Source organism: Misgurnus anguillicaudatus, chromosome 19, assembly GCF_027580225.2.
Source record: "Misgurnus anguillicaudatus chromosome 19, ASM2758022v2, whole genome shotgun sequence".
Classification (NCBI taxonomy): domain Eukaryota; kingdom Metazoa; phylum Chordata; class Actinopteri; order Cypriniformes; family Cobitidae; genus Misgurnus; species Misgurnus anguillicaudatus.
Window position 1 is genome coordinate 30,811,502 of NC_073355.2, and position 25,093 is coordinate 30,836,594.

At 38.3% G+C, this 25,093-nt stretch overlaps 3 protein-coding genes across 8 annotated transcripts in view; 2 read left to right on the forward strand and 1 right to left on the reverse strand.

Moving 5' to 3' along the window:
- Positions 1–106: 106 nt before the first annotated feature.
- On the forward strand, positions 107–8,350 carry LOC129436273 (sialic acid-binding Ig-like lectin 12). Of its 3 annotated transcripts, none has more exons than XM_073857432.1 (7): positions 107–287; positions 647–744; positions 838–1,164; positions 5,182–5,481; positions 5,581–5,856; positions 6,030–6,114; positions 6,316–8,350. In XM_073857432.1, exons 2-7 carry the CDS (start codon positions 648–650, stop codon positions 6,401–6,403), a joined length of 1,173 nt encoding a protein of 390 aa, XP_073713533.1. In that variant the 5' UTR covers positions 107–287; position 647; the 3' UTR covers positions 6,404–8,350. The 3 variants fall into 3 exon arrangements, with proteins under 3 accessions (XP_073713533.1, XP_073713534.1, XP_073713532.1); XM_073857431.1 differs by lacking the exon at positions 107–287 and adding an exon at positions 371–570; XM_073857433.1 differs by lacking the exons at positions 107–287; positions 6,030–6,114 and adding an exon at positions 370–570.
- rpl19 (ribosomal protein L19) lies at positions 8,299–11,844 on the reverse strand. The gene is made up of 6 exons (XM_073857435.1): positions 11,686–11,844; positions 10,892–11,005; positions 10,683–10,798; positions 10,424–10,544; positions 8,596–8,706; positions 8,299–8,496 (listed from the first exon to the last, which is right to left on the reverse strand). Exons 1-6 carry the CDS (start codon positions 11,688–11,690, stop codon positions 8,373–8,375), a joined length of 591 nt encoding a protein of 196 aa, XP_073713536.1. The 5' UTR covers positions 11,691–11,844; the 3' UTR covers positions 8,299–8,372.
- A 923-nt stretch (positions 11,845–12,767) lies between these two features.
- Positions 12,768–25,093, forward strand: part of cacnb1 (calcium channel, voltage-dependent, beta 1 subunit) — a 41,069-nt gene continuing 28,743 nt past the window's right edge. The window contains exons 1-2 of one of the 4 annotated variants that reach the window (XM_055194289.2): positions 12,768–13,154; positions 16,500–16,586. In XM_055194289.2, the coding sequence (XP_055050264.1) occupies positions 13,062–13,154; positions 16,500–16,586 (180 nt within the window). In that variant the 5' untranslated portion in view covers positions 12,768–13,061. Of the gene's footprint in view, positions 13,155–16,499; positions 16,587–24,135; positions 24,374–25,093 lie in introns of those variants that run through there. The other 3 variants (XM_055194286.2, XM_055194287.2, XM_055194288.2) reach the window with 3 other exon arrangements.

Genomic DNA, 25,093 nt, shown 5'->3' on the forward strand with positions numbered 1-25,093 from the left:
TCTTTTTCCCGGATATGATGATTTTGGGCTTGCAAGCGCTTGCCTGACCCACCAGCAGTTGCCAAACATCCCCACCTAGTGTTCGAGCACAGTACTCTACATAATATACGATGTAAACAAGGTAGTTTTCCGTTTGCTCTCATGTTTTTTGGTAGCACAGATTAACCAATAGCAACGTGCTGTGTGTATGACGTTGTGAAATAAGCGCGTCGCAAGCGAATGAAAGTAATCGCAGAGACATTTGTTTGACAGGCTGAGGTTGTGGATTTAGAGAATTTGATCTTTAGGTAAGTTTGTTTACGTTCTTTTCCCATTTCTCAGATTGGTTTATGATTAGTTTATCAGGCAGGTTTAGACTCATCTGACATGGGGTCAAAATGCGGCTTTAACATTTAGGAAAGATGTGTTGTTTGTACGACATAATAAATAACACGGAAGTACACGCCCATTTGTAAAGAAAATGTTTCTAAATCTTTTCATTTGAAAATAAGTAAGTTAAACAACACAGTAGGTTTCTACAAAAGGTAAATTTGGCATTTGAGGAGATCGGGAACAACGCAAAAAGATGATGTAAATGCAAATACGTCATTTGTCAATTTTTGAATACAACGTATGTGTAAACGTTATGACCATATTAACTTTGCAGGATGAAGTCATTAGCTGATCTTCAAGCGCGCAGCCTGATTTTGTTATGCGTTCTGCAAATGTGGACTGGATCGACTTATAGTTGTCTAGCTGAAGGAGGTGAGTAAAAAAACATTTAGTGACTTTTTATACAATATAAATGGATTTGTGTTTTTGGTCCAAAATCTTTACTGTGCTATCTGTTGTATGCAGGTGATTATAGTTTCGAGCTGGATCTGCCAAAGAAGTTTGTGGTCCCGAAGAGGGGAGTTGCTTTGATCCCGTGTGCATTTAGCGCTCCAATGAGAACGCACCCTGGTCGTCAAGTTTGGTTCAGAGGCAGTCCTGAGTTTCCCCTCAGACCACCAGAGGTGGAGAGAAAAGATGGACTCTACAGCCCAATGATTTCTATATATTCAGAGTGCAGCGTTATTTTGCGTAACACGCAGGACCTTTCAGGAGAGTATGGGTTCATGCTTGAATGGGGAAACAAAGAAAGACATGTTTTCCCAGACAGAGTTAAAGTGGCTCCCTGTTTTGGTACGTATGTGCAGAGGGAACTGAGATTACGAAAATAACTAAATGACACTCGTTTCTGGCTAATAGTCTTTTTAGAGGTATATTACTCACATGAAAAAATACTGTGGTATAGGCCTACTTCCCCTACTGAGAAAACAGCTAAAACTGGCCTAAACTAGTTGGCTGGTTTTAGCTGGTGTAACAGGGTGGTTTTGGTCACTTTTTTAGTTGGTCAATGGTCTTGGCTGGTCATGATTGAAGACCATCTGACCCACCAGCTTGGTCTTAGCTGGTTTAAGATAGAAGTAGCTGGTTTAAGCTGGTGGTGGGTCAGCCAGTTTTAGCTGTTTTTTAGCGGGGTTAGTAAACCTGTGTAAAGTTTTTCATTGTAAAGTATTCTACAGTATTTACTACAGTTTATTAATTCAGTTTATCAGTTAATACTACAGTATACTGTAGCAAACTGTGGTACTATAATATAATACAATTTTTACTATAGTTTACTACAGCGTTTTTAATGTGGAAAAAGGGTTTGTTTAGGTAGTCTAAACACTTAGGGGTGGTTTCCCAGACAGGGATTAGCTTAAACCAGGACTAGGCCTTTTAGTTTAAATAGGAAATATAACTAGTTTTAACAAACATGCCTTACTAAAAACATTACTGGTGTGCATTTTTAAGCAAAACAAAGGGCACTAATGTATTTCAAGATTTGTCAGTGCAAGTTGGTTTCAGTTTGGACAGCTCTTATATTAATTTTAGTCTTGGACTAGTCTAATCCATGTCTGGGAAACCGCCCCATAGAATGTTAGCTATAAACCATAAGGTTTGAGGATTGTCTTAAACAGAAGCCATGTATTATTTGAAATCTCCATTTGCTGAGTATGTATGTTTCACATAAACAAAATGATTTTAATCATTTAAAGGTGCAGTGTGTAAATTTTAGCGGCATCTAGTGGTGAGGTTGCGAATTGCAACCAAGGGCTCAGTCCACTGATCACCCCTCGCTTTTGAAACGCATAAAGAAGCTACGGTAGCTGTCACCGGACAAACATGTCATCATTGGAGACAACTTAGTAAAAAAGTTTGTCTGTTAAGGGCTTCCATAGAAACATGGCTGCACAAAATGGCGGCTTCCATGTAAGGGGACCCTCTGTGTATGTTAGTGATGCACGGGTCATCTCGCAACACGGGGTCGGGTAAAGAAATTGTAACTTTAATGCGGGGCGGGTCATTAAAAACAAAATTAAAAAACAGATATGTTGCGTCTAATTCCCTGTAGCATATATATTAAATATATATTTTTTTATACAACAGTTCTTTCTGGTTCTCGAATCTGATTGGCTAAGACCTATGTGATATTGTGCTGATATCGGCACTGTAACCGCTTCACCTTTCGTATCACTCCGCCACCTAGTGAATGGAGGTCCTAAGCAGGCTCATCTCTGAATGGAAAAACACAGACGCGCCGTTTGAATCACTCTCCGTTTGTCTCATTAGTTTACTAGCTCATAAATCAGTCTGTGAATCCCCAATCAGAAGTATTATTCCGTCAAAGATCAGCGCTATTGGATGTTATGTTACAGTTAATGGGAGAAATGTCTTGTCACATCGTGTGGACGATTAACACTTGGAAAAGGAATATAAACACTCGTTTTTTTTTCTGGAGCTATATTTCTTATCAGAACGCGAAAACACCGTGAAACTGCAGGTAAGCACCGCAGCTTTTAAATGTGGACATTGATCATTTACTTTATCGTGACTATTAAAACATGTTATGAGATATCGCCACTGGTATATTTATAAGCAGCATGCAAAAACATATCTCTGACACTTATAAAAAAAACGTTTTATATAGTACTGACAAGAACAAAGTTTAATAATAATAATCGAGTGCTCGTATCACGTTAAGAATAAATGAGAAAGCAATAGTAACGTTATACAAGTAGTTTTATTAACTTTTACCTCGCGCCAAAACAATAACAACACAAAAGACACTAAATATGAATTAAAAAAAACAAGTACAAGTTTGATCATGACACCAAATACTGCTGATTTGATCTCATTTTGACAATCATAAACAAACAAGGCCAACATGAGAGCCAGGGTATCTCCTTCAGAGATGTAGCCCAGAGAGGGCGGTGGTCAGCGGGGCGAGTGAACACTGATGTCCGCTCATGCTTTGGTTCTCATTCGTACTGAATCTCACTAAGCAAACGTTCAAACAGGCGCTATCTTTACTAATCGACTGCAGATTTAAATATAATACATATACATTCTCGACTGAACTAATCTTAAAACTACACTTTGTGACCAAGAAACGGTAATATAAAGTAACGGCTCTTCCGTCCATTGAGTTGTTATGAGCTTCAAAGGAGCCGAAAGTTTTACCTGTCATTCTGGCCGCCCTCAAATCCGTGGCGGAAGAAGTAGTTCCCAAACAAAAAGGCTTTCAAAATAACTCCGTTGTTGTTTTCTAGTTTTCGTTTTTCAAACGTGTGCCGTCGAACTGTTGTATAAAAGCAATATCGCTCTCAGAGTCGTGTGATATAGCCTAATCACAGCCGTGATGATATAGAGCTATATCACACTCCTACTCGAGCGATATTGCTTAAATATTTCATTATGTTCTTTGATTAGGTTAAATTACTTAGGGCTACGTGGCAACGTAACTTGCGCAACGTAACTTTATACCCAAACCTTTGGTGTCACGTCACAGAAGCGCCAAGTAGCTCCCACTGCCAGCAACAACAACAAAACAAACGATCTGCGGGAGAAATTAAGGTAGGGAATTTGTGAATAGATAATACAAACGCTGCTTTGTAAATATTGAAAATGTTTATCATTATCCTATCTCTATATTAATATGACCATGCTGGTTTCAATGGTTCATTCGCGTATGTTGTTGCTACTTTATAGGGCGATGTAATCTAATGGCTGTTTCCAAGCAATTTTAGGCTGAAATAAAGCCTCTTTTTATTTACATTACAAATGCCTAGTATGTCTATTTTAATGATCGCGGGGCGGGTTGTAAAAATAGATACAGTGGTGCGGGGCGGGCCAAATATTTCATAAAACAGTACCCGCGCATCACTAGTGTATGTAGATAAAAACATCTCATTCTAAGGTAATAAAAACATAACGGTTCATTATGAAAGGACTTTATACACCCCCTGATATTTTAGTTTTGTATATTATTTTGCATTTCTGTCAAGAGATCCTTCTAAAAATTACACACTGCACCTTTAATGCACATACTTTCCTTTTGTTTTGTTCATTTAATCCTCCTGTTATGTTCAAATTTTAGCAACACTTTTATTGTTTGGGGTCAGATTGACCCCAAATTGTTTAATATATGCTTCAAATGTAAAATAAAATTGTAGAAAAAATAACTTTTTTATTTTTTAACTTGTTTATTTAAAAGATTAATTTCTATGAAAACGTATATTTTGTAGAACATACATTTAGTGTATATTTTGTAAAATAAAAATAATATATAACATTTATTTTATTTAAGAACATTAGATCAGTTTTACAGGAACACTGTGTGTACTGTATGTACGTGGCAGACACTTTTATCAAAAGTGACTAAAAGAAACTTCAAGTCAAAAAGTATTAAGGAAAAGTCAAAAAGTAGGTTTAAAAATAAAATCAGCATATTTTTCAGAGATGTCAAAGTAGCTTTGGGATAAATTTCACCCCAAAAATAACAGGAGGGTTAAAAATACAAATAACATAAGACATCACATGGCCTGTTAGGTCAGGAAATTATAGTGAGAGAAACGAGTATTGATCTGGGGTGTGTTTTCCAAAAGCATCGTTAGCTAACTATGGTTGTTGTTACCATTGAACTCTATTGGTAACCACAAAACCTGCGACCATAGTTGCTTTCGAGAAACGCACCCCAGTATAGCTGCATTACAGGCTAGATTTAGCACTGAAATGTTTTTCCATTTTAATGTTGATTTTGTAAGATACTAATAAACAATCTACAGCTGCATCATGTATGAATCTTTTTTGTATAATCTTATTTTTTCTCAGCAAAAGTTAGTCTCACTCCAAGCACTGACGTTTTTGTAGCTGGAGAGAAGAATAATTTAACCTGCAGCCTCTCAAAAAACTGCCCGGGAAGGGATCCAAAAGTGACTTGGAAAGAGCTTGGAAAGGGCTCCAAACAAATAATACCCTTAAAATATGCAGACAAACAGAACAGATATTTAGGATACTCTGAACAGCTTCTTTACACACCTGTCCCTGAAGATCACCAAAGAAAAATAACATGCGAGGCTACATATGGAAGAAATATGAGTTCCAGTGATACGGTTACTTTAACAGTTCACTGTAAGTGCATTTGAACTTTACATCTCAATTTATGTTTCAAGACGAAAAGCTTGCAATCTTTAAAAATGTTTACGGTTTAATGTTTGTATGGTTTTGCAGCTCAGCCTGAGATACTGAACAGCTCTTCATGCACACTGCAGCAGGGTCTTCTCACCTGTGTGTGCGTGAGTCAAGGTGTACCTTTGCCTGATATTAACTGGTCTCTAGCACAGGACGAACATGATTTCATCACAGACAAAGCATCTGACGGTCACATGACTGTAATAAGCACCTTCAGAATGCACGTTGGAAACTTCACAAGCAACAGCACCATGTGTGTCAGCAAAAGTGCTCTTGGTCTTGCAAGCATGGTCATCCCAGTTAATGTCATTGAAGGTACTACATCAGTTCTTTGAATAAACCCTAACACACAATTATTTGATGTGGTTAAATATGTTTGCCTTTTTGAAAGCAAGTGAATGATAAACTAATTTGGAGGACTTAATTTTCCTTAATTTATTGACTTAGTCTATTTGTAATGGCTTGTCTGTGAATCTTCGGTCACGCAGGTCTCAAGAATGAATTAAGGTGGACAATCAAAGGCCTGGTGTTTGCTTTATTCACTGTACTGGCATTCTGTCTGATGTTTATTTGGTAATGTGTCCTATTTTCCACTCATTAAAATGTTTACTGATGTTCCTTACATCTTTTTACTTTAATACAAAAATATACTTTTTGTACTTCTTTATGAACGCTTCTCATAGCTTTAATGACAGTATCAATTGTTTTTAATAGCTTCTAGTGCCAAATGCTTTCTACCACCAAGCTAACTTACATTTATTACTGTTTTTGCAGGATAAGAGCAGCATCTCATAGAGTAAGACAGGTGCCCTACAAGTCACTACAAGAGAAAGCAGACTCTGTAAACTACATTGCAACATGAACAATTTCACATTATGTGCATTTTATATTTAATGGCTTTCATTTCAGGAGCACTTATCTACATTGTTGGACTGTTTTATTTGTTTTTAAAGTTATTTTGTTGTAAACCAGTGGTACTCAAACTTTTTAGTGTGAGGTGCATCCCTCCCAAAGAAAATTAATGTGTTTCATAACACAATTGTGTCTTAAAAACAGTTTGAGAACCACTTATGTAAACTTTTAAGTTTCAAATTGTTGATGGTCTATCATTGTTGAGTTGACTGAATAGACCCTTTTACAGCCCACGTGATCAAATAGCCTGTGCACGCATTTTGGCAACAGAAGTAGTGTTGTGCCCCAGTGGTTCTAACGTTTTAGCAACTCAGAAGGTTTATTAAAGGTGCAGTGTGTAAATTTTAGCGGCATCTAGTGGAGAGGTTGCGAATTGCAACCAACGGATTAGTCCACGGCTCACCCCTCGCTTTTGAAACACATAGAGAAGCTACGTTAGCCACCACCGGACAAACATCTCATCATCGGAGACAACTTTTTGGAAAAAAATTGTCCTTTAAGGGCTTCTGCAGAAAAATTGCAGCACAAAATGGCGTCTTCCATGTAATGCAGAGTTCAGACTGTATGATTTTCAAACTAGTCGGGTCACCTGTGGTTTCACACTGCGTGATTATCTGGGGAAGCGTTCAGTCGCTGCTGTTTCAGACTGCATGATGGATTGGCGACAGGGGTTTTCATACTGCATGACTTTACCGTAAGAAGAATCGCCGATAAGTTTTTCCCGGGCTGCAAACTACGTCTCACAACCAAATGCACGCGAGAAGTGACGCGAAGGAAACAGCGCGAGGTCACGCGTGCAAGACCGGAGTTCTCACGTGAGACTGGGATTATTATTAATAATGGTCACCCGCAAGAAGTTTACCATACAAATTGCATGTGCGCTCCTTTGCAGCAGAAAGAAGAAGAAATAAAAATTATGAATGAGGAAATGTTTGGAGAGACTCCTCCCCGAACTTCCAGCTGTCCTGTATGTTGCTCTCTCATTGGATGTAGGTCATCGCCGATGTTATTGTCAGTCAAAACACATTTCACACGGCATGATTTTGAATCGCCGACCGGTCCAGATATTTAGCATGCCAAATATCTCACGGGTGTCGGCGACTCGTCGGCGATCCTCTCAGAACGCGTCTTTTATAATTCACACTGTGTGATTGTCACTCGCGTGCACGAGCATCGATTTGCCTGTGATTTCGGCCATTTGTCGGCGATTTCTCAAAACCTGTCGGCGAGTCAAAATCAGGCCTAAAATCGTGCAGTCTGAACTCGGCATAAGGAGACCCTCGGTGTATGTAGATAAAAAGGTCTCGTTCTAAGATAATAAACACATAACGGTTCATTATGAAAGGTCTTTATACACCCCTGATAATATAGTTTTGTATATTATTTTGCATTTCTGTCAAAAGATCCTTCTAAAAATTACACACTGCACCTTTAAACAGTTTCCCAGCATCAAAATGTCTGGTTGTTGCGTTTGGTTGCACTAATATAATATACGTATATGTATCTGGCTACTTTATACTTGACCATCTGCTAACGTCTTCTATCCACTCCACTACAGTACACGGATCTGGTATCCGTATTGAAAAAGTTGTTAAGTCCACTTTTTAAAATGACTTTCTCTGTGTTGCTTCACTGCTGATTCTTGCCATACTTCCGTTGCCAACCTGCCCACGCATATGCTGCCACGTCATCATTGTGTACAAACAGTAAAAGGGTCTATACCTGAATTATGAGGAGTTCAGAATAAGTTTTCTTGTTATAAGAAAGGACTTGTTTATAAAACAAATGCCATGTTTTAAAGCCACAGGATTACTGTGTTGGAAAAATACTGCATTGACTCTGAAAAGCTGTAACAAATTGTATATTTATTTTCTGAACATTATACAATCTCACATTATACTGTCTCACAAAAGACTATTTTATTTCTTGGACTCTTCATCTTTGGAAAGAGTTTTAATAATTTCCTCTTTCTTGGCCTGCTGCCTTTCTTCGCGACGCTTTCTTGCCTCCCGGGTCTTTGTGCGACGGGCCTCTGCTTGATCACTGAGACAAGAAAATACACAGATTACCTTCTGAACTACTGTAAAACTGTACAAAAAGTGCAGCGATGTAGAGCACACAGGCATTATGTAGATCACTTACGCCAAAAGCTTCTTGCGGGCCTTGTCTGCTTTGAGTTTGTGAATGTGCTCCATCAAGATACGTTTGTTCTTGAACACATTACCCTTTGCTCTCAAATATAAACTGTGATACCTGAGGGAAGAACAGAAATGGATAAATACACTTAATACCTGATAGATCCTCATGTATTCTCACAAAGGTTAAGCTGCGTTACTTTGCCAAATCTACAATCTTTTATTTACATTTAATTAGTGCTATTGGATAATTTCCTAACGTTAATTTTACAGATATAAATGTCCGCAATGACAGTTCGATAAGTAATCGGTAATGTTTAAGCACTGTGCGTAATGTTGCGCAAACACTTCCGGATGCCGCACACGGTCTTGGTTTACAATTACAGTGTCAGTTAGACTTGAAGGAGTGGAGTAAGATGAGGCAAGTTATTCATTTATTAATAGAGCTCTATGATTTCCGCGATGCGGATAACGCGGACAGAATCACGGAATCCAAATGCGCGGAAACATTTTCCTTTCGTGTAATGTTGGACGCGCAAACGGGTTTGTCAAAGACCGGAACACAGCAGACAAAATAGGTACAGTATCTTTCAGCGCCCGCCTTGCGCGCGCACACATCTGCACAACTTTAAAAGTATATTTACAGGACATTCACATATTCTGGAAACTGAGGAAAAAGAGCAGATCCACCACTGCAGTGAATATAGTGTACATGTATGCATTCCCACAGCAACGTGACGCTCTTGACATCCATTTATTAGCGTGTATAGCTCGTATATGTATAACACACGCGTGATCACTGAACTAAGTTTTCTTTCTTGTTTAAGTGAACATAAACAGCTGGATGTTACAGCTCGACTGATATGGAAAACATTTTCTTGATAATGTTTTGGCCATATTGCCCAGTCCTACATTTAATGCATTTGAAAGACGCTCTTATCCAAAGCGATTAACAGTGCAATACAAAATATACATAATGAAATATTCATAACGAAACCCTGCTGTTCAGCTGTTGAATATCAATGCACAAAACCTAAATAAATAAACATTTGTGGGCGCTGTACTGAATGCAGCACATTTTTGACTTCCCATCTACTATTTAGGGGTGTAGTCTAGGGTTGGGCGAGTATACGTCCCATTTTGAGATACACGATAGTATCTCAAATATAACATATAACAAGCTACTTGATTGGTGGACAAGAAAAACGATTTACTGTTAAAGCAACACTGTCATGGCCGCAACCTATTTAAAACAGATGCCATTAATTTAAGCGCATTATTAAAGCCCAGGCGTGCCAGAGAGCGGGAACAACACACTTGCTGGTTTAAACACCCTTCGCACCTAACAACAACCTCTCTAGTGCAAGGAAATTGCAGAGCCGCACATATTACAAGCTCATGTGCGAGTCATGCGCATTACAAGTTTAGGTGCTAGGAGTCCATGCCGCGAGTGTTCAGGTCCAAGCAAAAGTCCAAGACGCGCGCATTACAAGTCCAGGTGCATGCGAGAGGGAATCCACGCACATTACAAGCTCTATCGCTCAAAGTGAAGAACAATAATGTGTACCGTACAAGAGTACATTTGAAAGTCCCAAAGTACGGTTCTTTTGGCTAGTGTGATCGCTCCGTACCAGGGTGTGGTATGCTTAAGCGCGGTCTTGGGTACGGTTCACTTTGATTCAGGGCCAGGGCACATGCTCATAAACTGTAGTTTGAGTGCAGATGAACGGGGGAATGGGGACAACAGTACTCTGGTTTAGATACGCATGATGTGAGCACACCCTAAACTACTTCAACTTTAGCATTCAAATTCTGCTGGAATTGAGAGGCCTTACATATGCCTGTCGATCTTCTTGGATTCTCTGTAACGTCTCAGAAGCCGTCGCAGAATACGCATACGTCTCATCCAGCACAGCTTTTCTGGCATACGTGCATTTGCTGTACCCTTTCTCTTACCTGCACAGAAACACAACACATCACGCCTAGAAAAGTGAGTGTGATGTCTATAAAGGCTTTCTTGAGTAGCACTGACTTTCTTAGCATCATGGATTCATATTGTCACTGGTGATCAAACAACATTAAACTGGTACAAACCAACTCCCATGTGACGACCCTTCCGGCGTGCCAGTGTATTCTTGCGGCATCGTGCACGAGAGTGAACCGTCACCGGCTTCTTGATGATCAGACCGTCCTTCACCAGCTTTCGAATCTGCTGCCCTAGGTATTTAAATAAAATAAATATCATAACAATCAGTTCATGTTTGCACCAAGAAAACAACTTAAAATTGAATCTGGGCATGGATTGCTGCCGAGAGTTGGCGTTTGCGATCTCATTGGTCTCATTTGGGTCCAGCCATACCTTCTTCTTGCCACAGCCCAAAACGCTGGATGCCAACCTCTTCTGAAGCCTGAGCATGCTGGAGAAAAAATGTGTATAAAACATGTATTTATAAATTGCTTTAAACATTTGAGATACCACATTTAATTGTTGATCTAGTTTTTTTAACTAGGCAGGAACTAATTTGGATTGAAGTTTCTTTCAATGGACTATAATATAATTTACAACTTTCTTAATTTGTTTAACTAACTAATAACTGGCATTACTAAAACAAGACCGAAAACGATATTGGGTAGGTTATATGACCGTTTAATTGCATAAAACTACCTTCAGAATACTAAAACAAATCAATATGCGTAGATTGTTCAATAATGTCTATGGACGAGGCATGTCAGAGCATGTTAAAAACGAGTCTATCGGAAGTCTGCCAGCTACGCTTAACAGGCCAAACACATCATATGAACGTCATTACATTCTAATAAATAATCATTTTAATTACAACAAAACTGGTTACTACATTTGATTTAAATGTTAACAAATGCAGTAGGATTGAATCAACAACTGTTTTGCCAGTCTGACACAATATGGCGATTCAATCCATGGCAAGCATCGCAGCACAAATCGTCGTCCTTATGACACGTGCTTTCTAAAACGCAGCGAGCATTATCGCTACTTCACAAATTGTTTACTTTTTTCAATAAGCCACAAACAAAACGCAAATAGATCAATACGAAACAATTATACATTTAAAATCTATACCTCATGGCTGAAACTTGGTTGAAGACGACGCGGTACTGACTGACAGCTTTTGGGGTTATGTCGTTATCTTAACGGGGGAGGGATCTATACACATAACATTTAAATGTGTTAAATCTGATAAATTATTTCATTAAAGCGTTTACTGTACTCATATGATACATATTAGACATTTTAGCAGTTTAAACAATCATATTATTAAAAATAGTATCACGACTAATAAACTTTCAAACGCAGTAACCCCCTTGAAAACATGAATGGTATAATCCACATGGTACTCGATGGTTGTAAAAGGCATTGTAGTTGTAGGCCCGTTTTGATTAGCTGTTTAATGAACTGGCCACATGAGGGCAATGTTTTACCTGTTGTCTGGTGATAAGAACTGTTTCTCAATCCGAAGCCTGCAGCCTCCGGAGGTCGCATGTGCAGGCTGGATACGTCATCGAGCCTGTTTTTTAAGTTGAACATTATATTCGCAATTCCTAAACATATTACATTAATTAATTTAACTAAAAATAATAGTCAACTTTATAATTGTTAATATTCTAAAATAAGAACGTCTTGATGACGTATGCAGCCTGCAAATGCTACCTCCGGAGGCTGCAGCCTTCGGATTGAGAAACGGCCATACTGTACCTGTTGAATGAAGGAAATGCTAAATAAAACACTAGAATTTGTAGAATAATTAAGATTACCACATGTTATTATAATGTTCAACAAATGAGTTTAAAAGATGTAGCATATTTGAAATTAAAACAAGTCTCAGCAAGAGTACATCAGTAAATAAGTACAAGATCAGTGCCTAAATATAGTTATATTTAATGGGTAAGTATCTTACAATAAGTTTGATCATTTAAAAATTCAGTTATTATTATTATTATTATTATTATATTCGCACAATGGACAACGGACCTCTACATTACCGAAATAAGGTAAATACGTCTTTGGTTAATTTGACAACAAAAGTGTACACGGCACAGAGGGAAATGGGTGTGGTCATATGTAGTGTAGTGGGGGATGAGAGCAGTCAACAAGCTCCATCATCCATCTCATTCCAATTTCGATTTGTTCAACCAATGGGTACCAGTACAGTCATTAAGACCCGCCCAATTTATAGCTGATTGATAGACGAGAGGAGGAGGGCGGGGTCTGGTCCCTCCGCTGAACAGCTGGAGATTGTGGTCCGTGTTTGCAAAGGAAGAAGGTTGCTGTTCAACGCCACCAAGGGCCGGGAGCGCAACAGCGCAGTGACAAGCCATCTGTAAGGGGCGGAAAGAGAGAAAACCACCTTTGTTTTTCTTTTATTCTTTAACCATGAGTAACAAACTAAAATCAGGATATAAATGAAACAATAGAAAACGAATTTAAAGTTTAAATCAATGGTACAGGAGGGTATTATGTCCAGGACGCCTTCCACCTCAACCCAGGAAATCCAGATGGACATGTTCGACCACCACGGCTCTCACGCTCAGGTAAGAGCGACACGAGTGCATGCAACAAATGACAACAGGAAAATACACACCATCTTCCTACTATCAAAAAACGACTCGTCGGTCTTTTGAATGAAACGCAGATTAATGTTTATTTTAAAGATTATTCGCCCTCCCAGACCGCTAATATAATCGTTACTTGGCAACTAGACGGCATCTTTACGCTCCCGCTCTCCACAATGCCCTTTAGACGCGTGTTATGAGGAAATGAAGAGAAAGTTGTTTTGTACAATTTCCATTGTTTTACCGAGTATGAAGATATGTTTGAGGATAACTGTGTATTTTTCCTTTAAGTAACGAGAGAATATTATTTCCTTTCCGATGTGTCTCTTTTTACTTTTTGTTCGTGTCCATAAGGCACCAATTATATATTTATTTATCTATCTATCTGTTGATAACTTACGAAGCATCACTTTTAACAAAATTACAATTTAGCTAAATTGCATATAGCTAAAAATCTTTTCCTCAGTTTAAATGTTGGTCTAATAATAAATCAGGTATTTTGGTATTACGTCATCTATAACCTTGTATTAATCGCATCAGGTTGTTAATTCTATTACATTTGCATCTGATACTAAATTGTATATTTGAGATATCTGAGCAAGTGAAAGATGTCTGCAAAATACACTGTAGACTATGATGTCATCACATGGCGTCTCTGTCCTCATCGTGTGTGGGGGGGCAACTACACCCACATGTGACCTCAAAAGTGGACAGGTACTACACCCTTGTACAAATATACCAATAGTTTCCTCACTGTTTCTTTCTCAGTGATGATGTGTGAACATACACCTGTTCCTTTCATGCCACTCAGTTTTGCGTTGGCTTATTACTGTGTCTGGGTGTTTCTTATCGTATTTCAGTATAGTGTTTTTTATTGTCAGGGCTGTTTTTATATAATGGCTTTTATATAATCCAGTAGCGTAATTGTATGTGTGCGTATGTGTTTGTGACCTGTGCTGTGGAGATGTGCTCCATCTGAATCACATCTATACATAGCTATGAGGAGGTGGAGTGTTGAGTGTGCTTGTGTGTTAGTGAGCAGATTGGTTGGCAGAAAAGGTGTGCTTACTAGTATTAAGTATTATTTTTGTCAAAGAAGGATTTGATCATAAATGAGAAGTTAAATTTGCTTAGATTTATTACTTTTTTCTTAAAAAAAAAAAAATGGTGATGGTGACTGAAGCTGTCTCCTTTTGTGTCCCATGATAAAATAACTACAGGTTTGGAACAACTTGTGAGTAAGTAAATGATAAAAAAAAGTATTTTTGGACTTTCCTATGCCTCTTTTCTTCTTCCGTCTGTTATGAACTAATCGTCACACAGTGTAACTCTAAAATCCTCCTCCCGCCTCTGGCACAGCTTCCCCCCCTTAATTACCCAATTAGACTCAGAGGTTGTTTGTCAACAGGAAGTCTCTCATCACCATAGCAATACATCCCACCTCCCTCCCTTGACATTTAGTTGGCCTTTCTGTGATCTCCTTTTGTAGAATATAAACATTTCCTGCTTTTTATACATATGTCCTATTGAAAGATTTTAGGATCTGAGTTTTAAAAGCAACCTGTGTGTGTTTGATGCGTGTTTCTTTTTTATTATGTATTCATATATTTTATCATTAATTATTCTCGAGACAGTGATGTAAAACAGCTTGGTAAACACTTGCTAAATCGTTTTCTAGTTAGACAAAGTCAGATTATTTAACAAACTCATTTATACTCTCATCACTTTTTCTCCTACCTGCTGTTTCCTACCTTGTGCTTGAGAAGAAGTGTTAACTTACAACTGTGTTAGTGATCAGTCTAAGTTATTTTTCTGATGAGGAGAGAACTAGTGAGATTAGTGGATCTGGATTTTTGGTACCAAACTTGTTTGCGTTTTTACTGATTTCACTGCAATAATAGAGTTAAATAAAAAGATAGAGTATGGGTGCATAGAGAGCCAATTATTGGATCTAAAACCCAAAAAGGATAGTAGATGCTAAAGCATAATTTAATGTATTCAATACAATTTAATTACTTCAGATGTTTAGCATTTTGAGGCAATAATAGAAGTGTAACTGTCTGAACCCTGTATAGACCGTTTCATCAGGCGCACCTGTGGTGACGCGATAAGCATCTGGTCCAAACTTTACTTCCGGTTTCGGTTTGTTTAATGGTCTGACTAGTTGCTGAAACTGAACTCTTAAACAAATACCTTGTCGAAAATAACAAATGTTTTGAGTTCCTATGTAATCCACGTGTTGTTTATTTTGCTTGTTATATAAATAAACTACTTTAAAGGTGCAGTGTGTAAATTTTAGCGGCATCTAGTGGTGAGGTTGTGAATTGCAACCAAAGGCTCAGTCCACTGCTCACCTCTTCCTTTTGAAATGCATAGAGAAGCTACAGTAAGCCACCACTGGACAAACAAGTCATCGTTGGAGACAACTTAGTAAAAACGTTTGTCTGTTAAGGGCTTCTGTGGAAACATGGCTGCACAAACTGGCGGCCTCCGTGGGGACCCTCTGTGTATGAAACGTCTCATTCTAAGGTAATAAACACATAAACATTCATTATAAAAAGGTCTTTTATACACCCCTAATAATATAGTTTTGTATATTATCTTGCATTTCTGTCAAGAGATCCTTCTAAAAATTACACACTGCACCTTTAATGACACCTTATATAAAGGTGAAGGTATAGTTGGTCAGATAAGCAAGAATAATTATGTTGTTTTTGCAGATGTTTTTTAAGATGGTTTGTGTGCATTCGTGTGAATGTGGGTTTTGAACATGAATGTGAGTGTTGCCTGTTCCATCAGGGTCTTTTAGTGCCACCAAACCCAATTAGCCGCCTTCTGATCTCCATGGCAACCGAGTCTGGCGCCTATAAATTTCACATAGAGGCTTTTTCTGAGGGCAGCCAGGGCAATGTTCAGGCCAATCAGATTACTGAGAAAACCTGCGGATATGAGTAATAATTATGGGTAATAATTTCTAGACACATTCGCAGGACAGGACATTGAATTCAGTCTGTGTGTGTGTGTGTGTACATGGTAATTATCACGTTGTGGGGACCAATTGTCCCCACAAAGATAGGAATACCAGTATTTTTGTGACCTTTTGGGGACATTTTGAGGTCCCCATGAGGAAACAAGCTTATAAATCAAACAGAATGATGTTTATTGAAAATCTAAGGTACAAGAAAGTTTTCTGTGATGGTTGGGCCTTTGGGTTAGGGGAAGGGAATAGAATATACAGTTTGTACAGTATAAAATGCATTACATCTATGGAATGTCCCCACAAAACATGAAAACCAGATTATAATATATTGTTTTATTTTTCAGGGGAAGTATGCTAAAAGGAAGAGTCGTTTTAAGCGCTCAGATGGCAGCACCTCCTCAGATACGACCTCCAACAGCTTTGTCCGACAGGTAGGACACCCAGTTTTATTAGAAATGTCTTGGGTCTGTTACTCATACATCAGCATTAAAAGTCATCATAGATAATTATTGCACATTTTGAATCTTCATAAAACTGCATTTCACTTTTCATGTTTTTAATTGTAAATATAAAGCTGTGCAGTAACTATCACACTAGGACTAGGAAAAAGTATACAGTCGAACTACTCTGTAGTGGTGCAGTAGGGTACTTCTGAGCTATGCAAAATTTCTGTCCTACCACATTTGACCAAAGTTACAGAATAGGATACATCTATCCTACATCACACTCCACTTACCTTCAGTTTTCAGTGTGTAAACTTAATCACTCATAAGGTTGGGTTAACATCTCCTCCTTGACTTATTGTTTTATCAGCATACTAAATAGATATCGTACATATTTTTCACACAAAGTTTAATTCAAGATACAAAAGGCAAAGACATGAAACTCACCGAGTGGTCAGGGGTGTTCACTGATGTGCTAGAACAAGAGTCGCTGCAAAAGACGCATTCCAACAGGTTTTATCGTAGTTTTTGTCCAACTCCATTGACTTGTATTAGATGTGCTGTGAGGTACGGTATTACTCCGCCGCCATGAACTTTGTTTGTACTCTTGCAATTGGTAAAGGTGGATTATCGCCACCAACTGGGCTGGAGTGTCTATTATTCAAGCTCTCAACGGAAGAATATACGGGTGTGAGGGGTTTGGAAAAATAGGTCCACAAGTTTACAACGAATGCTAAAACACCTGTTGGAAAGAAATCTTTTGCAGCGATTTTTGTGTGAGCATATCAGTGAACACCCCTGACCACTCGGTGAGTTTCACGTCTTTGTAAACGAAAGTTTAAAGCATTTTAGGAAGGATTGTTCCAGTGCACCTATACACCCATTGTAGAGGTGGGAGGTGATACAATAAACACCCGAAAATTCTTGGGACAGCATCATATGTCCAAATTTCAATCAAAACCGTTCTATTTCATCATAAACAATCTGAAAACAGGGCTTTAAGTGTAAAATACCGAACTTGTCCTTTAAACAAAATTCCCCTTTCAAAGCCTACACCGATTGACCGGTTTGGACTACAACCCTCTACTTCCTGCTTTAATGACATCAAAATTCGGTTGTCACCTCACCTAATGTTTAATCCTGTTCTGTTCACTCACAACTCAGTAATTTACAGGACTGACAACCGCATTCTACAACCGAATTAACTCCCGCAAAATCCAGGTAGTGACAACCACATTAACAGAAACTCTGCATAGTGTTTACATAACCGAACTGAACAACTAGTAGTTAATAAAATGTTTAAACATGCCTCATGGACATGACAGGTCTCTCTTCTGAAAAAATAAATGCCTAGAAAGGGAAAAAGTCTTCTGTATGCGTGGTGCAGAAAATTACAGAGGCACGAGCGTTTGCTAACTAGTGTTGCCAGATCTTGCACTAAAAAAACAGCGAACAAGAAAAATCCAATAATAAATCAAAATAAATCCAAATGGTTTACCTCAAAGATCAAAATATTGGGACCGGCAACCTTCACACTTTATTAACACCAAAATCTTGATTGCTTCATGAGCCAAAAGCCTTAACGGTTATGCGCCAAAATGGTATGTACGTACAAAAAAGACGAGGACCTGGCAACACTGCAAGACAGCCCGCTGTGGAGCAGCCTCAAAAATGCGTACAATGCCAAGACAGAGGTTTATTGCAAAACATAACGCTGTTAAATTATTTTGGTCAAAGCTTTGAGTTATAAGCACGCGTGAAGACAGAACGTTTCTATTGTTATCTCTGTGTCTGTCTTGTTCCGTACAGACATGTAACGAACATTTAGGGGATTCACTCCCGCATTTAAATGCGGTTGTCACTCCTGAAAGTTTTTACGGTGTACGAGGCCAATCAGACCTCGCTATGTATTTCTGAAGGAGGGACTTCATAGAACAAGAAAACGTCAGCCCGTTTTTGGGACAGTGAAAACAGCGCTATACAGATAAGTAAATTGTGTGAAAAATAATGCATTTTTTACACACAAAAAAAACACATGTTATATTGCGCACCATAAACATATGATTCAAAAACACTTGACTTGATAAAAAGGACCTTTAAGACATGGGGTGGGCGCTATTGACTTGGTCTCATGAGCAACCATCTTACAATCACCCAGAACATCATAGCAACTTCGTCATTATAAATGTGCTAAAACCATGCAGTACACATTAGCAACTGTAGAGCAAAATGCTGACATCAACACTCAACACCTCAGCATGTGACAGTGACTCACATTTTTTGCAACAATATTTTGTTCACAAAATGTTAAAATCTAGATTACCATAAAACTATTATTGCCACTGCGTACAGTTTAGATGACTCACATTGAAAGATAAGGTGTGTAGTGTACTTCCTAGAATGTAAAAGTAACAAGCACACTGGCATGATGCTTTCTGTGGTCATTTACGTAAATGTTAGCTGAGGATAGAAGAAAAAGGCAAAGAAACTTAGTCAGTTTTAAGGATGTTCTTGAAGATTCATGAATATTTATGATCTCCCTATACTAAATTTTTGTGTGTATCTGCCCCCTCTTTGGCAGCTAAAAGTATAAAAACCTGTGTAGGCCTTGTTCTCATACACACCCACGCTTATGCCCATATGAACAAACATACACACACACACACACATACACATATATGCTGTTATACTGGCCAGGTTGCCATGGTGACAGGGTCCCGAATCTCCCAGCAGCACGCTGCACAGTCAGAAGAGAAGGAAGCAAATGGATTAGCGTGTCTATATAGGTGTGTGTGGGTCTGTGTGCTGGTAGGCCAATGTGTTGATCACTGACAAAAATGTATGGTGGCAAACAGCTGGGGTCATATATCACCGGCATACACACACACACACACACAATGTGGTATTGTTGTGAGTTAAGGGGTGTGGCTCTCAAGCCACTGTTTATTAGCACGAGAAGCAGAATAATTGACCCTGTGTCCCCGTGGGTTCTCCTGATGGATCGCTTTCTAATTTTCCATTAGTTTTGGTACCATCAGATAAGTCCTCCATCATTTTGGCACTGAGGTTGAGTGCTTTTTGGCTCTCTGAGGATTGGCTGCTTTGTTTGATCATGGCTTCAAATGGCAGCTGCACAACAGAACATCACCTCACAATTCCCTTTATGCCACGGTCACACCTGATGACACACGAAAGCTGCTGCCCGCTACCTGCTCCACTACATGTGTGCGTGTGCAGGTTTGGATGAGGTGGTTAGTGCGATTTTTATTGTTGATCTTAATAAAAGTAGAATGTATGAAAAATAAACAAGGGCAAGAGATGGATTATTAAAGTGATAAATGTCACAGTCGTCTTCATTTAAAATTAGGTGTTTAGTAAAGTACAATATGTTTCAACACAATCTGGCCTGTTATTAATATCTAATTATTAATATCAAATAAGTAATAATGAATGATTTAAATAGTTTTAACTCATCTCTTAGTTTGTAAACAAACCAACTATAAAATAACCGGGTGAAACGGAGTCAGTTCCAAAATCTCAACAGCCTTGTCAGTGGATACACATGTTTTTTTTTCTTGTGATTTTTGAGTTAATTTTATATGTATTCGCTTATCCCTTATTTTGAGACAGTACGGTCTCTTTTTCCAAGAACCCAAACCATACATCAAAGAGTAGACAGTCAGATCAACAATAGTTTCCTTAAAACATACACTATAAAACTGCTGGGTTATTTTCAGCGTTGGGTCAATAAAGGACAAACCAATTTTTGGGTCAAATATAAACATTTTCTGGGTTGAAAAAACCCAACATTTTTATAGTGTATAAAATGAAGGATTGAGCACATGTGCTATGGTCATGTAGCTCAGTAGAGCATTGCATTAACACTGAAGGTCGTGTTTTATTTACAGGGAACGCATATATAGATTTACTGATAAAATGTGTGGTTTGAATGGAGGTCACTTTGGGTAAAAGTGTCTGCCAAATGTGTAAATGTTATGTATATTTTACAGAGGTGGGTAGTAATGTAAATGTACTCTTAAGAGTGGATACTCTTACTCAAATAGAGTGGCAAGAAAATGTATGTGAACCTTTTGGAATTTCATGGTTTTCTGAATAAATTTGTCATAAAATGTAAAAAAAAAAAAGTATCAAGTCAAGAGTATTGACAAACATAATGTGTCTAAAAATAATTACACAAAAAAAATTGATCTTTCATGTCTTTATTGAACACACTCATTCAACATTCAAAATGGCAGTGGAAAAAGTAAGTGAACCCTTAGAATTAATAACACTTAGAGTTACCCCGCCTTCCCCTTGGCAGCAATAACCTCAACCAGGCACTTGTAGCTGTGGATCAGACCTGCACATTGTTGAGGAGGAATTTTAGGCAATTCCTTCTGGCAGAACTGCTTTAGCTCTGTCATATTGTTTGGATGTCTCATGTGTATGGCCCTCTTCAAGTCAATCCATTGCATCTCTATTGGGTTGAGGTCTGGACTCTGGCTTGGTTACTCCAAAAGGAAGATTGTTTTTCTGAAGCCATTCTGTTGTGGACTTGCTCCTGTGTTTTGGGTCGTTGTCTTGTTGCATAACCCACCATCTACACAGTTTCAGCTGACGTACAGACATTTTCACATTATCCTGAAGAATAATTCATCTTTCCCTCAATGATTGCAAGCTGGCCAGGACCTGATGCAGCAAAACAGGCCCAAATCATGATGTTTCCTCCATCATACTTTACAGTTGGGATGATGTTTTAATGCCGTGCCCTTTCTATGCCAGATGTAGCGGTGTGTGGTTTTTACATATAGTTCAGTCTTAGTTTTACCATTCCACATATCGCTGTGGAGTGTCAATGTGCTTTTTTTGCAAACTTCAGGCATGCAGCAATGTTCTTTTTAGTAAGCAGTGGCTTCCATCATTCACGTCTTGGTAGAGCAACAGTCCCAAAGCGTCTGTAGACTTGGTGAAGTCTTTGAAATAACTTTGTAACCTTTTCCAACTTTATGTAAAGCAACAATTCTTGATCGTAGCTCCTCTGAAAGCTCTTTTTGGCAAGGCATGGCTCATATAATAGTGTTCTTCTTGTGCAGAGCAAACTCCAAAAGTTTGAGGGTTTTATATCAGTCAAAGTAGCTGTAGTTCACACCTCCAAACGTGTTATCTTGACCAGACTCCAGGTGTGCTAAAACCAGACTCCAATTAGCTTTTTTGAGGTCATTAACTTTAGGTTCACATATTTTTTCCACAAGCACTATGAGGTTTTATGGTTGTTCTCAATAAAGACATGAAAGATCAGATTTTTTTGTGTTATTACTTATAAAGGGCCTTAATGTTTGTCAATACCTTTAACATATATGAAGATCAGATCACATTTTATGACAAATTTATAAATAAAAAAAACTATGACATTCCAAAAGGTATACATACTTTTTCTTGCCACTGTATGTATTTTACGAAAAATAAGCAATTTTTAGTTTGTTACACTGTTCAAAGTTCCTTTGTTACATCATTTTAATTAATATGAACTGTGTAGTTTATTCCAAGTTTCCCGTATCTTGACTGTAAAAAATTCTGTAGAAATTACAGGATAGAGGGTATGCACGTGACGTCACCTTCTGTGAAAGTGACTGTGGTTACGCCCACTGAGTGGCAAAAGACAGCGCGGCAGAATGAGTGTACAATGTGAAATCAGCAAAAACATGTCTAAATGGAAAAAAGCTGTTGTGTGATAGACTGTACTAACAGATTTAACAAGAATTCGGAGCCATCATTTTATAGCCAAAAAACACCGAAAGGAGAAGTAAATTGATCGTTCATGCCAACGTGCACAGACCACAGGTGGGTTGACAAGTTGCTAGGGTCATTATCAAGCAGAGGTTTTACTTTCTACTTAAAAGTATGTTTTCAAGTATTTGTATTTTATTCGTTTTTTTTCTTTGGAATACATACATTCCAAAGCATATTATCATAATTTTTATTCTATTACATTTCATAAATACATGTTTTTGTTTTACATTTAATATTTAAGTACATTTACCCAAGTAAACACAGTATGATTATATGCTTTAGAATGTAGTGAAGTAAAATTTTCCCCAATGCAAACATCCTAATAAAGCACAAATGCTTGGAAAATGTAACTAATATAACTAGTATTGTCCACCTCTGCTATCAAGTCCAACTAAATTCAATTTAATCTGATAATAGTAAGTTTTACTGGCATTTTCGCAGCAGTCGCTATGAAAACCAGCCATTTTGTTGAATCATTTGCCACTCAACAGGGCGAGTTCTGGTGTGGTCGTGGAAAAGGGACGTCAATGCATACCCTCTATTACTTGCAGCTGTTTGCCAGTAATTTATGATTTTTACTGGCAACAGTTTGTTTTTATAATTAAATTAACATTAAAAAGTTTTTTATCTTTGCAGAAAAAACTATAAAATAACAGTCTCATGCAAAGCATTCTGGAAACCAAAATCTAAAGGAAAAAACAGAAAAAGGTTTCCCAGAATGCTTTGCATGCAGCTGTTATTTAGACACCTGTTAATTTTTTATGTTAATTTAATTCTAATCAATTATTTCTATAGTTATCATATAACAGAATTAGGTTGTCCATTCTGTTCTCTAGAACTGATATTGGCCAAACACTACTAAACAAATTAACACACATTTTTACGGAAGAATTTCAACAAGCACTTTAACAAAAATATGATGTGTGTGCATTACTGTTTGTTTTTACAAGCTAAGAGACAAAGTCAAAGTGTTCGTCGGCGTAATGAACAACATGTCACAGTTTCTGAAGATTAAACACAACCGTAAAACATGAGAAAGATATGAGAACGTGTGTGCCAGACAGAGCAGGAGTGTTACAGATTACAGTAAAGTTATGGGTGGTTGGCCTACTGTAGGTGAATTTCAAAGGTCGCCCTCTAGTGGTTTTAACCACTAATGATTTTGTCATACAGTATACACCAATATCATAGTTACATTGTGTCATTATAATCTTGAAGTTACATTGAGTTAGAAATGAAGTACAGGAAAATGCACATCTCTTCGGGTCCTCCTCTTTCCTAACACTTTTGTCCCCTTGGTAACCAAGTACACTAGATGAATAAATAAGGTCACATACAGGTGACTGTTCTGAACGGACTGAAAATTCTCAAGTGACTCAAACTCAGGTGAAGTTATCGACTGAATACATGTGTGGGTGCCGTGAGTCAGGTGCTCTTCCGCTATGGAGGGACTATCTCGCTTCCCCTATTTCTTCTCTCTCTCTCTCTCTATTGGGCTGACGTTTACATTCCCACTCATTCTGGCACTTACCACTTCATACCGGAGAGAAAGATGGAGAGAGACAGAGCGAGGGAGAGAGAGATCTGCCACTGCCTGTCACAGCTAAATTTAACACCCCAGTCTGCAAATGTAGCACAAGTCCTGCAATTCGACCCCCCCATTTCTCTCTCCCGCATTTCCCCCTTCAGAAACCGAGTACCGGTTTCAGCTGTGTGTGTGTGTAGATGGGAATGTAGGTGGGGGGGTTGTGGAGGTTAGCGGAGCAATTGGCCAGTCTCTGACACACGCTGACTGTTCTCTGCCTAACTTTTTTCAACACACTCTCCCATCACAGCTACACACAGATTAATACACACCCTCGCGTTACACGCACAGACACACACATCGTGATTGGTGTGGACTCGGATTTTTGGGTGTGACTCTGTTACCGTGGCAAGGAGATTGTGCCATGGAGACGAATGGACGGATTCAAAGGGCCGCAATGGTAAGAAACACCCGGAATGGTCTGTTTGTGCCGTTTGTGTGCCGATTGATAATGCGTGCTATCGAGACTGGTGCATTGGTGTAAAAAAAGTGCTTGGGACTCATGGATATTTTCAATAAGCGTTCTTTCTTCTTTACACCCTCTCTATATCTCTCTCTTTCTTTATATTTCCCCCTCTCTCTCTCTTTCTTTCTTTCTTTCTCTCTTGCTGCCGTTTGATTCCATTTTGGGCTGGGCAGCTGCTTAGGCCTGCTGGGTTTAAATTAGACTTCCAGCACTGATCAGGGAACTCGCTGCTTAGTAGTCGCCCTGACACAGAGCTCTTTTCCTGGTTTCTGTCTGGTCTTGGCACCCATGGATAATGGTTATCCAACAAAACCCACAAATATGTAATAACACGTCTTACTTAAATTGAAATCAGTGTAGTACTCAACAGGTGTGATTTGATAGGTGTTACTTTTTACTATTTTACTATTTTAGCAGTTTATTAGGGTACTTTTTAACATGTCTGTTCATGCCAGGTGTTTTTTTAAAGGAGAGCCTTTAATAAAGCATTTGCTATGCTTAAAGATTGTGATGTAATGTGAAGGAGCAGAAACTGTGGGAAAATTCTTTTTATGGCAACTAAAGATTGACTGAATGTCATCAGCCTCAGATTTATTCAGTTTGTTATAAATCATAATGGAAGTGAAGTTCGGATTTATTTGAAATTTGAGTAAT

Bases quoted from the DNA above. Each gene is read 5' to 3' on its own strand.
- LOC129436273 (XM_073857431.1), top strand. The intron at 1,165-5,181 runs GTACGTATGTGC...ATTTTTTCTCAG, and splicing joins TAAAGTGGCTCCCTGTTTTG to CAAAAGTTAGTCTCACTCCA. The intron at 5,857-6,029 runs GTACTACATCAG...TCGGTCACGCAG, and splicing joins CCCAGTTAATGTCATTGAAG to GTCTCAAGAATGAATTAAGG.
- rpl19 (XM_073857435.1), bottom strand. The intron at 8,707-10,423 runs GTAAGGCCTCTC...TTCTTCCCTCAG, and splicing joins AAGAAGATCGACAGGCATAT to GTATCACAGTTTATATTTGA. The intron at 8,497-8,595 runs GTAAGTGATCTA...TTCTTGTCTCAG, and splicing joins GCCCGCAAGAAGCTTTTGGC to TGATCAAGCAGAGGCCCGTC.